The following is a 14001-nucleotide window of genomic DNA, read 5'->3' on the forward strand; positions in this document are numbered from 1 at the left end:
GATGAGTCTTAATCCAATTTACATTTTTAAGAAGTTTACTTATAGACCACAGGCTATGAGTTTATTAGGCTTCATTCTCCAGAGGTGTACAGTCTCCAGTGGTACTTTGTTTGTTTCTGATTGGCAGGCAAGAAAGCGATAGAAAAAAGGGACTGATTAAGATGACAAGAATTATAATTAGATAATTGTGGTGCTCTGTGGTTGTTTACCGTTTAATCCCAAAGGTTAAAAATACCAAATACAGCACATCACCGCAGCAAGGATGTGCGGTATATTTTACATTATCGCCATCTAGTGGACAGTTATGTTACTCGGCGGAAGTGACGTCTTTTCATATTTCTACCAATCAGCAGTCGCGACTCTCAATTCGAACAGCGACTCCCGAAGAGCGGATTAGCTTCGAAAATGGGTTGTTTTGCTGCCTAATGTATGTCGTTTATATATGTTTTGAAGTGAAAAGGTAAAACCCACATAACCTCCCGATACACATTTTTCTGGTAGGTTTAAATTTGCGCACCCTTTGTATACAGTGTCATTCTTGAATGATTGAACATATTCTAATGCTTTGATCGAGTGTAACGTTTACTAGCGTGCTAACATAGCTAAAGAGCTAGCAGCACTTTTGCGTCGTAATTTTGTCTTGCGTTGCATGTTTATGCCACGTTGCTGAACACCAAACAATGGAATATTCTTTGAAAATGAACAGATCATAAACCATGGTGAGAGAACGGGCCCAGAAAAAGTCCTTCCAGCAAAGTCTGGAGGACATCAAGGAGAAAATGAAGGAAAAGAGGAATAAACGGCTGGCCAGTGCTGCAGCTCCCAGCATGGGGCGAGGCAGGATGATAAACAAAAGCAGTGGTAAGTGGTTTAACTTTAATTAACTAATATATTTACATTCTGAACTTCAGATGTTAATCTGCTCTGTGTATATTGATGATGCATGGACAGATGCAAATGAGTACATGATAGTGTGTTGTTAAAGTCTCAAAACAAGTCATATCCCTACGATCTTTTTCCCAGGGACTATTTCTACCCACACCATCCTTAAGGGTGTACAGCTAAACAATAAGTCACTGGCTGTGGCCCTGGAGGCTGAGAAGGAGAAAGTAAGGCAGGCTAATGCTGTGATCCTGCAGCTGAAAGGGGAGCAGCAAGTTTTGTTCCTTCACCTGCTTCTGCTCAAGAGGAAGCTGAAAGAGCAGGAGGCTCTGGTAGCTAGAGCTTCAGAGGTACAGTCTGAGATGTGTTCCTGTCTATGTCCAATCCATGTGTATTAAATCAGGGATGCCAAGTTGCCTAGATAAACATGCCTTTTCAGTGTTTTATTTGTTTTTATACTGATCCTTATCTAGACTAAACCTGCAGACATCTTTGCGGAATCCCAGCATAATTTGGATTCAGAAAGGTAAGTTTTTAAAAGAGAAAAAAAATCTGAAAATGGTATTTTATACTTTTTTTTTTTAGAGTTAACTGCCAGGTTGTTGCCTTTCAATTCACAGAAAAAAGTGGAGCAGCCCGGAACATGATGAGCGCATGCTGTGTGAAGCTTCGCCAATTTGTGCAGGTATGAGCGAAATAATCAAATCAGTGTTTTATTGAGTGTATTTATTTTTAATATAATGTTCACCTTGGCCTTTAGCACCAAATGACATGCTGACATTTTGATATGATTTTAGTTTATTTTAATTATTTTATTTAAATATATATGCATATTTTTTATATTTATTTGAATAGTTTTAATGTTACGTGCACATTGTGACACTTTGTACAACTAACTTTATAAAGTTGCAGCTGCAGTATAACTCTGTAGAAAGCTCAGAAAAGTCCAAATAGCCCCTTTAATGTCTGCGTTTGTTATTCGATTAAGTCCTTCAGTAAAATACATTTAAATAAAAAAATATGTAGATTTTTGGGACAAATGTTGTTATGTGATTAAAATGCAATTAATCAAGATTAATTAATTATTAATAATTATTTAGACACATTTTTAATAGAGTCCCACCCTTATATATATTATTTTTATTTATTTAGCCTGTTGATCTGAACTTTTGATTGTTCCTTGACCGTAGTTTTGTAATGTTTGTAGCATAGCCAAAAATTAAGCTATCATATCTTTTTTTTTTTGTTGTTGATTGTTTCCCAACATAGACCTCTCACCCTCTAAAAAGAGTAAACAACTTCATTGTGACAAAGAGGTTACATTGCCATCCACGGTGGGCGTAAGGCGTCGGCACACAGACAGAAGAAGCGGGAGGAGGTCTCAGCGTGTTCGAGAACAGAAGCTGATGAGTGAGGGAGAACCAGTTGCTGAATTTGGGGCTGAAATACCAAGTCCTATTCTCAGTGACAGAACTGAATCAGAGGTGGCTGATCATATTGACACTGAGGAATTGCATCACTCTACTCCTGAATTGGCCCCTCCCAAAAAAAAACAGCAGCAAAGCAAAAAACAAGCTCAGCAGCAGCTCCGCTCCAAACCTGAACCAGTTTCACGGAAACCCGAGAGAGGCCGCAAACCAGAACGTGCCCCATTAAAGAAACCATGGGAGAATCCAAAACCCAGAGCCCGCTCAAAGAGTCGGGACCGTTCAGCCACACGGGCCAAAACAGCACCTCAACCACAAGGCAACAAGCTCAACACGTCACTGGGATTTAATGACACATTTGACTTTGAATGTGAAGAGACGGTCCACATCACGCCTTTCAAGGCCAAGGCGGAAGAAAATCAGCCAGCCACACCCATCAGTGAAGAGACCCAAACTGAAGCAATATCTGCCGGATCCAAACAGACAGAATCCAGCTTGTCATCACCGTCTTCTGAATCAGAGGACAGCCTATACGTCCCTCAGAAGACTCGGCGGAAACAGGCTTCTCCTGACAACATCAAAGTCTTCACGACTCGAAGAGGCCGGGCCTCAAAAGTAGTCGGACAAAAAGAAAACGTCCCTCCAAAACGGCAGCTCTCTGGTGAGCATTTAGATTAGTGTTTCTTGGCTTTAATTTGTATCTACCACCTCTTGTTCTTTTTTATTGAATTATTTTGTATTTGTGTAGTTTTCAGAGATGAGTCGATCCCCAAAGTTGCAAAGACTGAAAAGTGTAAAGTTATTCTTCATAACTCGCCTGATTCGAGCCCTGAATCTGCTAGGCTGGAACAGGAAAATCCACAAGGTCAGTAAATTGTAGATTATGTTTAATAATGAATATGTTCTAATCCTAATGTCATGAGGAAAACTAGTAAAAAAAACAAAAAACAAACATGGAACCTACATACTGTATCTCTCCTTCAAATGAGCATTTAGACAGAGTAACTAACAGGTTCCTTCATAAAAGGAAAAAATTACCCTCATACACAACATGGACCTTTGCATTTACTGTATATATAATTTCCATGATGCATCCAGAGCACAATGGAAATGTACTTATTCTGATTAAATGTAGAAAACCAAAACATATTACTAACCTTTACTGTCAACTTGTGTATGAGGTGTTTAAGTGCTTGTTGACAAACCCATACATTTCTTTTTTAAATTGTACTCATTACTTTCAGATTTTATGTGACCAATAACAAAGACTGTGGATTAATTGTTTTTACATTTGATGATCTGATCTGTTTTTGGGAGGGGGGCCATAACTTGTGGATGCAGCGCAGTTAAAGTTGATTTCATGTTTGTTTCAGAGCCTAACATGGAGGAGGACTACTTGCTTCCTGTCAGCCCTCTGGTTGAGGCTGAGATGAAGAGAATAGACAACATCCTGTCCAGTCTTGGAGATGCTTCCTGTGAAGCCTCATCTCTTTTAACCCCCCAAAAGCCACAGAGGCCCAAAACATACAAACAACGTAAGTCTTTGATTCTGCTCAAAACTGCATTTAAGGATAAACTGTCAAAGCAATAATATCTCTGATAAAAGTCTCTTGACCCCATCATGCATGAGCACGTGTGATGGTCGTGTTACCGTTTCATTGTCACCTCACTAATATCTTTAATGCACTCTGGGCCTTGGCTGTTGGTGTATGTACATATATACACATGATTCTTGTTTCCTCTTTTCCTTTCTTTGCATCACATCTTTCCTCGAATTTCTACAGGTGGGCTTGGTATAAGGACAGCAGGGCGGGGCTTGAGTCTGTGTGATGTGACCAATCTGTCCCCTGCAGCCTATCGCAACTTCTCCTGTGGCGGCTCTCGCCCCTCAGATACCCGATGTTCCACGCCTGTTCCTGCTCGTAAGCGGCGCTGCACCATGGCGGTTGACTATAAGGAGCCCTCCTTACACGCGTAGGTTAAAACGCTAGGGTTGCTGTATATTGTTCTTACTGGAAAAATGCTCAACATTTGTATCCCCTCCTCACCCTCCAACAGGAAACTTCGGCGTGGAGACAAGCACACAGACTTGCAGTTTCTCCGTTCTCCGATTTTCAAGCAGAAATCCGGGAGGAGATCGGTGCAGAAATCAAGGACGTCCATGAGCAACCAGCAGCCATTTGAGAAGTACAATGAGTCTTTTGTTGGATGTCGCTGAAAGCAGCTATTTTGCTTATATGTGTGTGTATGGCAAAATGTTCTCTCGATTTTATTTCTGTAAGATTATGAGCAACTGTGATCAGTTTTAGATCGTTTTTATGTTTGTTTTATGCTCATGCAGCTTCTTTTCTCCATTTCTGTTTTTTTGGTAACTGTAATAATCAGTATTCCACAAATGTAGTCACATTCCTCAGTATTTTCTTTGAGGCGTGTATACACGGTGTGATCTGATGCATTCTGTGTAATTTTAAATGTTTGTGACAATAAACTTTTTATCCCTATCGGGTCTCAAAGAATAATGCAGCTGAGCCAAAAAATAAGACAAATTTAACCTCAGGTTTGTTTTATTCAGTCTACAAAATAAGCTAATTCTATGTCATTAAAACCAATTGTACAAAGAGCATGAAATAAATTTTCCAGATATATTACAAAAGTACCCCCCCCTCCTAACGTTTAGAAAGTATAAACACCTTTTTACAAAACAGCAAAACTACATACTATTGCACAATCTTCATTTATCTCCTAAGTATAAAGTTATCAATCTCCAGGACAAAAATAAAAATAAATTAAGACCTTGTCTTAAGCAGAATTCTTCTAAATTACAGCACATAAATAAGAATAAACTCTAGATAATTAAATTAGTCCTTAGCTGACTGTAATTTATATGTAAAGTTAAAGAAAAGAGCCTCTAATTTATGCTAACCAATACTTGGAAAAATAAAAGTGCATTTGGATAGTCAAACTGCCTTTTGTGGCTTGGAGAGAAAAAAAAATCTTTAGTTCTGAGAGAGAAAATATATGTATACACATTTAAAATATACAACAGGCATAAGTGCTATAAAATCATTAAATTCTGTACAAATTTAAAGTACGTATTCCTCTTTTGGCAGGTTGAACTCATGACAGACTAACTTTGACCTCAGTGGCGTACATGCTCACAAGCACAGATGGGGAAACTTTCCTCACAGCTAACACTTTCTTTTTTTTTTAAAGACTCAGTCCACTGAAGATGTGGTTCCTTCATGTGATGTCTCTCCCTGAGTCAACTGGGAGGAAAAGGCAGATACTTAAGAGGCAGTGTGAAAACAAAGGAGATGAAGTCAAACAGAGAGATACTCATCAGTCTGTGATGCCTTCAGCGGCTAACACAATAACTTTTCTCACTGTTTAATATGTATTACTCACACATTCCACTGTCCTTTCTTTTAGGGGGCTTCTGGGATATGTGATGAAATACAACAATACTTTGCGGTCTCTGTTCTGCTCGGAGGCGCTTCCTTCTGTCCCATCTTTCAGAGTGAACCTAAGGTACTGATCTAATACGGGATCTGGGCCAGTGTCTGTCAAATCAAAGTGCTGATCTGAGACCAGTTTGCATTTTTAACATAAAATATGTCTCTGAAACCCTGCCCACTCCGTCATCAGTAGTCCTACTCTTTGCTTGCCTCTTGCATACCCTAACTTGAGTTTTCCACACAAGGAAAATCTCTATTATCTACTTCTCGATGAGGCCTGCTTCTTTAATCTTGGTGTAGAAGAATTTCTCAAGCAAGTTGGCACACTTGTAGTACTCGCTCTCTGGAGGGTTGTATTCACGACAGTTGGTGAAGATGCGCTGCATGTCGGCCATGAAGAGTTTGCGTGTTGTGTAGTACTTGCTCTTCAGACGCTCACTCATTGTCTTGAGGTCTGTAAGTGAAAACAGCTGTAAATGTGAAACATAATCCACAGAACTTGCATATTTTCTTCAATCAAGTCCCTCTCATGTTTTTTTTTAATACTAAACATAATTTAGTAAAAAATCAAGCTGTCAACAACAAACTTATGCAACCAAACTTGTGGGGTCAGTCAGAGCTGCTCATTAGAAACATGGTTTACTGTTTGATTTAGAATTAAAGTTAAAGAATCAGATGTTTATGTTTCTAGCCCTAGTTTATGTAATTTAAAGGTGATGTGCTTTCACTTGATCCAAGAGTAAAAACACTGAAAATTTTGCTTCACAATTCTAAACACATTCTGGTTATAAAGGATGGGGACACATGTACAGTGCATGGTACTCCAAGTTGAGTTAAGCCTGTTCAAAACTTGTCACTAAACAATGTTACAGCAGCTCCACCCATTTCTTATATATTCTATGGCTAGAAAAGACTTGACAATGAGCAGATGTGGTTAGACAAGCAGTGAAGATAGAAGCTGGGCTAATTTCCATTTATACAGTCTCATGCCTATTTAATGATGCAAATTTATAAAGGTACATCAACAGTATGTCATCTGAAGCATGAATATTTACAATGGAAAAGAACCCATTAAGACCTCTAAACATGGGAAGTGGCATTTAATTCTTATTTTTGTTTGTGTTATTCACAACTACTTGAACTCAGACTGTGGAATGTGCATGCATACCCATGGGGAAGCGAATGACTTGGTAGTAACCAGGCGCCTCCGTTTTCTTCACAGGCTCCATGAAAGGCCAGGCGTTCTGGTGACTCTAAAATAAACAAACCAGTCAGTGAGAATAGGTGTGTGATAGATGGAGGTTGTGTGCACATGTGTCTGTCCCTCACCTTAACATGCTGCAGGATGGTTTTTAGGGTGCTGTACAGTTGGTCTGGGTCCTTCAGTTCCTTCCTAAAGTTTCCAAATAAATCAGAGACACCCAACTTAGAAGACTGATAATGCAACTGAAGTCTGTTTGGTATCCATGACATAAATAAGTAATAAAGACCAAATAAAAAGGTTATATTATATGCTTGTATTACAAAGGAAGAATCAAACTTATGTCACATTCTTAATTCTTGGAAGTGCAGAGAATCCGTTAAAATCCTAACTGAGTGGAGTAATATAATGGGAAACTTTCCACACTCACCCTTTGCCCACAGGCTTCCAGCCAGTTTCACCTGTTAATGCAATCAAACTCAACTTACACTCAAATATCATCAAAACACACATTAAAAAATAATTATGATAACTTGTTCTTTACAGTATGTTGCATAAACGTACGTATGCCAGGAATGCTCTCAATGGGAATCTGTCGGACTCCATCCTTAAAACAGGACAGCCCTGGATAGACTTTTCTGATCTGAGCCTGCTTCCTTTCTATCAGCTTCTTGATGATCTTAAAGGACACAGACAGGATTGGGTTTTAAAAGATAGCGAGTGCACAGAGAGAGAGAGAAAGAGGAAAGATTTCATTTAAAACCCACATACCTCTTTCTGCTTCTTGATGATAACAGAGAACTCTGTGTAGGGGATGCTAGGGTTGAGTTCACAGCCCATGAGTGTGGCTCCCTCATAGTCCTTGATGTAGCCCACATACTTGGACTTTGGAACCTTGATGTCCTTTGAGAAACCCTAAGAGGAAGATTGGAGATGGCTGTTTTCTTCCAGCTATTGCAGTGCCACAAATATCAAATATTTTATCTTAATTTTCATTTACAATTTCACCAACAAATGGAAAGTAAAACTAATTAAAAAAAGAATTTATCTGTAAAAACACACAAAGGGAAGGGATTTTCATTACATGACCAAAGCTACTAGCATGTGCACATCTTCAGCGACAAAGCCTCTTACCTGTTTCTTGAAGTAACCAATGGCGTACTCATCTGCATAAGTAAGGAAGTTGAGGATTTCGTGCTTTATATGATATTCCTTTAAGTGGTTCATCAAATGGGTTCCATAACCCTGAAGCCAAACAGCCAAATATTAGCCTTGACCAGTGTTACTAAATGCACATCAAGTTAAGAAATAAAGCAGGCATTGCTCTCACCTTGACCTGTTCGTTGGATGTGACCGCACAAAAGACAATCTCTGTGAAGCCTTGTGACGGAAACATCCGGAAGCAGATCCCTCCGATGACTCGGCCGTCCTTGATGAGTGACAGCGTTTTATGCTTTCTGCCAGGAAACAGAACCCTTTTTTTTATTGTTCCTCTGCTACATTCCTGAGCACGAGTGCTAATCAAGTGCATATGTACTCACGGATCAAAGACCAGCCGTGTTATGTACTCCTTGGGCATGCGGGGAAGCTGGTGAGAGAACACGTTCTGAAGGCCAACGAGCCACATCAGGATCCTCTTGTTGGGCTTCTGGTTAAGGGAGTTTCCAATGACGTGGAATTCAATCACACCTCTCCTCTCCTCGAGGCGGGCAGCTTCATCACGTGCAGAATGAGCCGACAGCAGGCTGGTCTGATGAAGAAGGGAAGGTTAAAATTATGATGATAACCTAGTTCCCATCAGAAAAAGAACATAGTGAAGGTCTTGTATTGGTTGTCTCATTGCTGTAGACTCGCATGTCATGTCTTATACTTTTTTTTCCAAATATTGGCTAGCTCAGGCCATTTTCCAGGAACATGAACATTATAGAACTTGGTATGAGTTCCAAAAACTACAGAAGGAACAACAAACATATTCAGTAAAGGCTAATTTAAATATAATTGTTAAACTTAATCTTAAATTAATCTTAAGTTTAAGATCTTTTTAAACTGAGGCAACAAAGGTTCGTGGAGGGAAGTTATCTGATTAAATTCTTATACATCTCCGCACTACTGTCTGTGTACAGCTGTGCCCTCTACAAGGAGGTATTTTCAATTTTAGGCATAACAAGCAGCCAATGAGACATAAAAAAGTATTGTTCATAAGAGCATTGTAAGCACTTGGGAAAAGTTTGTGAAAAGCAGCTGTAAACTCATAAATCTCTGAAACCTCAACTCCTTTTTTAGTGACCTAATTTCTGTCACTTTTGTCAAACCTGTTATTGAGAGTGCCTTAACATTTTCTTGTATTGCCTGTTAGGTTTTCTGCCAGTGGGGGACAAACTTTACGAACATTACTGATAAGATCTGTAAAGATCTCAGAAATAATCGGAGTTCTTTTTGTGAAAATTTCCGTTGTTTCCTTCCGAATAAACAGAAAGTGTCAGTGCTTCAGCTACTAACTCTGCCAGTATCCGTTCAGATCTGGGTACTAAACTACAGAAATTATTACATTTATATTGCAACATATTGATAGTACATAATCAGTGTTTTGCCAATTTAAGAAGCCATATTTGTACACAGTCGTGTGTGTATATATATATATATATATATATATATATATATATATATACACACACACATATATATATATATGTATATATATATATATAGACAGAATTACAGGTTACCTCTGGAATGGCAGCAGGGTCAGTGATGGTTGCCATGACTTCATTGATGAGGTCCATGGGGATGTCACCTACCACCTTGGGTCTTTTGTTTTCTTCGTGGTGAAGGGGCTCTGAGGGTTTACGCTTTTCTCCAACTAGAACAAGTTATGGGCAAAGTGAAAGTGCTAATCAAATTCATCTGTTTTAACAGTTATTTAAACAGGCTGACTGTGAGCTAATCTTCACAAGCCACTTCATTATGATAAGACTGTTAGGAGGTTTTCTTTGCTGCAGTTTTGTGTGATGAGACAGCTGTGAAACCATCCTTCGAATGAGTTTCAGGATTTGACTTAGTAACCCATTTCAGGAAATCCATTTAAAGTCTTGTTATGCTTAATCTGTAATCTTGTTATAAAGTTGTGAGATGGAGAGAGAGAGATAAAACTGCTGATGGCTGTGCTTACTCCATCATGGTAACTTTATGAGTAATTACAGATTTGTAGGTAATACCTGGGTTTGACTCCAATACAGAGGCAGGTTTTCTGGCAGGACTGAGATTACCACAGGTGGACGGGTCCACTGACACTGGACTGGTGCTGTAGTACAATGGCCTGGCTACTGGGGGAGCACTGATCACTACAGAGAAAGGTAGGACATTGACACCATTAATACATTGATATACATTTTTTTTTTTTTTTTTATCAAAAGCTTAAAAAATATCAGGAGTCAACCACACAGGGGTGTTTGCAGGGACGTGCTACCTGTGTGGATGGGAATCTGCCCTCCTGTAGCTCCTGCTAAGAAGTCCTGACTCCATATAGGAGAGCTCTGACTGTACACCTCCTCCTCCAGCATAGACAAGAACCTGGACAGAGAAAACACAACCACTACTTTACTATGTTAGTGTCTTTTCTCCATGGACGAGTCTGGTCAGGCCTGATTAGAGATAACCATGAAAGAAGAAGCAGGACCCTTGGCTCATAGCATACCTTCCAGCTTCCTGTTGAAGTATTTTTTTTGCAGACTACCTGTCTAGTTTCTTATTATGTTTCTTTAGATTTTTAGTGATGGCACCAGTTTTTGCTTTGTTTGGCCCAGATGATGTTAGTTTAGGCAAGATGAAGGACACCAGATCCTATGGTCCTTTGTGGGCTGGTCTGAATGGCCTTTCTTCTTTTGGTAAAGTTTGATCTACCCATCGGTGTTCATAGTTTGATTTATTGAATGGAACAGATCTGGTGTGAATGAAATGGCCTTTTAAATTATTCCTGGACCTCCTCTATAGTGAGGGAGGTAGTAGGGGATCTTAACAACTATATTAAAATGGTAATTAAACTATGCAAATCCCATGTTATATCATTTATTAGGGTAAAAAACAACAAAAAAAACAAAACAAGGTAGAATAAACTACTGAGCATGTAAATACTCTGTAGCTGCAGAACCACACTAAAGTACATAATAACACAACAAACCAAGTGCAAATTAAAGAAAAACTAGAGCAATGTTTTCCCTGCTGAAAGGATACTGCATTATTCATTTTTGTCAACTCTTGCAGTGTTTGCTTGCAAAATCATTTCAAGTGTTATTCTTCTGTGTTAACTCTGATGTATTTTTGTGTCTCTTACTTGGGAAAGTGTGTTAGAATGAGTGTGCGTTTCTCAGGGGGAAGCTTGTCCTTTTCCTGTCTGGCTTGCTCCAGCAGCTGCTTCCTCATCACAGTGAACACAGAACGCAACAGTGTCCGGCCGAAGATCTGAGTGGTCTCATACCGGGGTAGACTGTCACAGAACTGAGGCACATTGCAGTAGCAAAGCCATCTGCAAAGAACACAGAAACACTTTTAAAAACTGAACAGATTCCATTAATTGAAGGAAAGTTGAAGGGATATCTGCTTAGTGCTGCTACCTGGTGTAGTTGGCTTTGTATCCAGCTGCGTCATCATTGGGCACCCTTTGGCGTCGCTGAGAGGGTGTTTCCAACTGCCAGTAGTTAATCTGATTGAGAAACATCTTAGCTAGCTCCATGATGGTTTGACGTTCCTTTGATGGTAGGTGGCTGAATTTGTACTGGACAAAATTGTTTACTCCCTTATTGCAAAACAGATGAAAAGAGAAAAATGAGGACATACAACTTGGAGATAAGGGTTATCTTTCTATTAGACATGTAATTTACCTGTTCAATGCTGGGTTTTTCAAATGGAGGACTCTCTTGTGCTTCCAACACTGGTTTACCCATTTGTAGAATGGATTTCCTTAATAGCTGTCGGGGAAAACAGGTCATTAGAAAGTTTACTCAGATGCATTACAAAGAAAAAAATAAATGAAAAGAAGATACTAAATACATAAAATTACTTTGAAGAGGGAAAAGTAGACTTGTTTAGTGTCAGCATCCTCCTCTTTGTGAACACATGTGTACAGATACTCCACATCCAGGACAATTCCAAGAAGTCTGTTCATTTCCTCTTCGGATACATTTTCTAGATGGGTCACATGATCACCTGGGAAAACGTAAACAATTAGCACTTTTCTTTTTCACCCCTCAGTAGCATCTTTCATGAAAAGCTGACATACCTAAAGTATGAGAGCAGCTCCGACAGGGCTCCTGCAGGTTGACTGTGTTGGACTGCTGATCAGTTTGAGGGGGTGTCGGAGGTGGGTTCTGACTCTTCCAGCCGTTACACTTACAAGCTCCCTCAGCCTATAAAAAACATACAGCTGAAATAAGTATGAGCAGGAAAAACACAAGTATAATATATATATATATATATATATATATATATATATATAGTCAACTTGAATAGTATAATGATTTTAAATAAATAAATAAAACAAGTATTTACCCAACTGTTAACATTATTTCCTTAGAAATAGGTTGAATCGGCAAACATACATGGCCACACTTAATAGAAAGTTGTAATAAGTCTTAAGTCTTATAAGACAGAAACCAAGAGTGGAGGGAGTAGGTTGTCACCAGTCAGCTGGCAGTGATGTTCTGCGCATGCGCATTGAAATAACAACAAACTCCGCCCACCCCAGCAGCTGTCACCCTGTCAAAACAAAGACCCCGTCCCTCTCTGCGGATCATAGGCTGCATAAGCCCAGCAAACTCTACTGTATTAACCACCGTGCTCTTACAGATTGCCCGGAGACATTGTGAAATTTCCTGTTAAAAGCTTGAGACCGTGCACGAACACATACTGGGATACAGCCCCTGTGCGCACAGCCAGCTACTCCCAAGAACCAGCGCCAAGCCAGTGTTTACGCTCACCACCCCCCCACCTTGACAGAAAGATAGTAACATGGTAAAAACACTGGGAAGCTTGCAGCTGGAAGGACCTTAGAAGTCCTACAGCTGTGATAACATTCTAATCATCCTGAAAAACTTAGCATAGCCGCTTTAGTAAACTAGCTCGTGCATGCAAAATGAAAAGAAAAAAAGTGCGGCAATGGCTTCCTTTGCTGCGCTTGCATTTAGAAAACTATTGCAACCAAGCGTAGAGAAAACCCGTCAAAAATAATAAGCCTTAAAACTCTAAAATTTCAAGTCTACCATCTACAAATTGCGCATACTTTGCATGATGAATAGACTCCGAGTTTTTCCAGTTTCTTCGGCCGTGGTGACGAGCGGAGTTGCGCCTTCTTCACGGCAATACGTGCGGATCCTCCAGCGGCGCCGGAGCCCTCCGTTCCCCCGGCTCCAGGAGCGGCAGGAACCAGGCCCGCGGCTCCGATGGCCGGCGAACCTTGCTGAATCCCTGCGCTGTCGGCCATGATTCGCACCGAAACCCGAAGGGACCGCAGGCCCCGGGAAATGTTCGCTCCGCCGTCCGCTCTATTCCACAAGCGGAGGATCAGACATGGCGCTCATCCTTATTTTCAATTTTCTCGCTGTAGGCCCATTTTCCTCCGCTAGGGGACTCAGGTTGGATGGGCCGACTCGACAAGAATTCAGAGGAGAGGTCACAAATCGCAACCAATTGGAGCAAAATTTCAAGGTCAAATGTAGAGGGAAAAATTGTTGTGAGAAGCCATATTTTGGCACACTACGCGAATATGTCACTTCATGCATCAAACAGGATTTACAAAAATAAACACAGATAAATTCTATGCAATATTAAATCATCTGAACTTTAGATCCTGTTAAAATAATGAAATACTCATTTCAACAGTTTGAAATACTAAGATTAAAAAGCTTCCACTGTTGTCAAGAGGTGTTAAACATAAAACTGAGTCAAAATCTGCAAAGGACAGAATAAAATCAAAAGATAAATACATAAGGTAGATTTGTGCAAAGTCCTTAAAACTGCTATTCAGTTCATACACACAGCCTGC

At 39.8% G+C, this 14001-nt stretch overlaps 2 protein-coding genes across 2 annotated transcripts; one reads left to right on the forward strand and one right to left on the reverse strand.

Moving 5' to 3' along the window:
* The first annotated feature begins 361 nt into the window (after window positions 1-361).
* sgo1 (shugoshin 1) lies at window positions 362-4810 on the forward strand. Its single transcript, XM_042011586.1, has 10 exons — window positions 362-497; window positions 707-861; window positions 1024-1232; window positions 1356-1408; window positions 1503-1567; window positions 2152-2970; window positions 3058-3174; window positions 3683-3844; window positions 4094-4283; window positions 4368-4810. Exons 2-10 carry the CDS (start codon window positions 717-719, stop codon window positions 4525-4527), a joined length of 1920 nt encoding a protein of 639 aa, XP_041867520.1. The 5' UTR covers window positions 362-497; window positions 707-716; the 3' UTR covers window positions 4528-4810.
* Window positions 4811-4858: 48 nt separating this feature from the next.
* On the reverse strand, window positions 4859-13870 carry kat2b (K(lysine) acetyltransferase 2B). The gene is made up of 18 exons (XM_042011584.1): window positions 13240-13870; window positions 12241-12367; window positions 12022-12167; window positions 11843-11929; window positions 11576-11757; window positions 11296-11487; window positions 10432-10535; window positions 10181-10306; window positions 9692-9825; window positions 8507-8715; window positions 8296-8422; window positions 8100-8210; window positions 7737-7880; window positions 7530-7644; window positions 7396-7426; window positions 7094-7157; window positions 6933-7017; window positions 4859-6218 (listed from the first exon to the last, which is right to left on the reverse strand). The coding sequence occupies exons 1-18, from the start codon at window positions 13438-13440 to the stop codon at window positions 6025-6027; spliced, it is 2379 nt and encodes a 792-aa protein (XP_041867518.1). The 5' UTR covers window positions 13441-13870; the 3' UTR covers window positions 4859-6024.
* Window positions 13871-14001: the final 131 nt, after the last annotated feature.

Source organism: Melanotaenia boesemani, chromosome 17 (genome assembly GCF_017639745.1).
Source record: "Melanotaenia boesemani isolate fMelBoe1 chromosome 17, fMelBoe1.pri, whole genome shotgun sequence".
NCBI classification, from domain to species: Eukaryota; Metazoa; Chordata; class Actinopteri; order Atheriniformes; family Melanotaeniidae; genus Melanotaenia; species Melanotaenia boesemani.